General features: G+C 53.0%; 1 protein-coding gene across 1 annotated transcript; it reads left to right on the top strand.

The window, feature by feature from the left end:
* The first annotated feature begins 346 nt into the window (after positions 1–346).
* Positions 347–1,186, top strand: LOC108760980 (uncharacterized). Its single transcript, XM_018507306.1, has one exon. The coding sequence runs from the start codon at positions 347–349 to the stop codon at positions 1,184–1,186; it is 840 nt and encodes a 279-aa protein (XP_018362808.1).
* Positions 1,187–1,247: the final 61 nt, after the last annotated feature.

Here is a 1,247-nt window from a genome sequence, read left to right as displayed (position 1 = left end):
TACGATAAGATGGAAAAGAGGCTGCGCCGGCACGCGAAACTCTCCGCGCAGTACCAGGAATTTTTGGCGGAATATCTCTCCTTGGGGCATATGAGCGTGATCGTCCGGCATCGACCGTCCTAGCGACATCGCTCTTCACCCCGTGAATATTCCGCATCATCCAGTTGTGCGTGAGTCTAGCAGCACCACAAAATTACGCGTCGTGTTTAACGCTTCGTGCAAGACGACAAACGGTACGTCATTGAACGATCACCTACTGGTCGGGCCGAAGTTACAGCAGGACCTTTCCGCTATCCTGCTCCGCTGGCGGCAGTGGCGCTTCGTCTATACGGCGGATATCGCTAAGATGTTCCGACAAATTCTTGTCAATCCGCTCGATGCCGATTTTCAACGTATTCTTTGGCGCCCGTCCAGCGACAAGCCGGTCGCACATTTCCGACTCCTGACAGTGACGTACGGACTCGCTCCCGCTCCTTATCTAGCGATGCGCGTTCTGAAGCAGTTGTCACTGGACGAGAGATCTGACTATCCAGCGGCTGTCCCGATACTACGCGACTCCGTCTACGTCGACGACACTCTGTTCGGCGCTGACGACGCCACGTCGCTAATTGAATGTCGCGAACAATTGACAGCGCTACTTCTACGGGGTGGCTTTCAGTTGCGAAAATGGGCGTCGAATTCGCTTGACCTTCTTCGTAATCTAGCTGCTAGTCAAACTGACATGAGAAATCATCTCCTGCAAGACGAGACTCTTAAAGTGCTCGGAATTTCGTGGCTTCCCCACGATGACGCTTTTCGTTTTCTGGTGGATACTTCGTCACCGGTCACTCCAACGAAGCGTTCCATCCTCTCGGTCATCGCTCGGTTATATGACCCCCTCGGCTGGGCCGCCCCTGTCGTCATTGTAGCAAAAATCCTCTTACAGGAGTTGTGGTTAGTCAAGTGTGATTGGGATACCCCCCTTCCTGACGAACTCGGTCACAGGTGGGTGGCGTATTACGATAACTTAGATAATTTGAATAGCATCTGGATCCCTCGGTGGACCGGTAGACGAGGTACCGACCTCGCCTTTGAATTACATGGATTCGCGGATGCCTCGAATCGGGTTTACGCTGCCGTCGTATACATTCGGGTTCTTCGCACTCAGACTGACTCTCAAGTCTGTCTACTCGCCGCGAAAAATTAAGTCGCCCCTCTTAAGACGCTCAGCATACCGCGACTCGAGCTGAGCGCTCTCGTTTTATTGA

This window comes from Trachymyrmex cornetzi, unplaced genomic scaffold (assembly GCF_001594075.2).
Source record: "Trachymyrmex cornetzi isolate Tcor2-1 unplaced genomic scaffold, Tcor1.1 scaffold2310, whole genome shotgun sequence".
NCBI classification, from domain to species: Eukaryota; Metazoa; Arthropoda; class Insecta; order Hymenoptera; family Formicidae; genus Trachymyrmex; species Trachymyrmex cornetzi.
The sequence above is the reverse complement of the archived record's forward strand: the minus strand, read 5'-3'. Positions and strand labels throughout refer to the sequence as shown.

Excerpts from the sequence above, each read along its gene's own strand:
- LOC108760980 (XM_018507306.1), top strand. The coding sequence starts at position 347 with ATGTTCCGACAAATTCTTGTCAATCCGCTCGATGCCGATTTTCAACGT.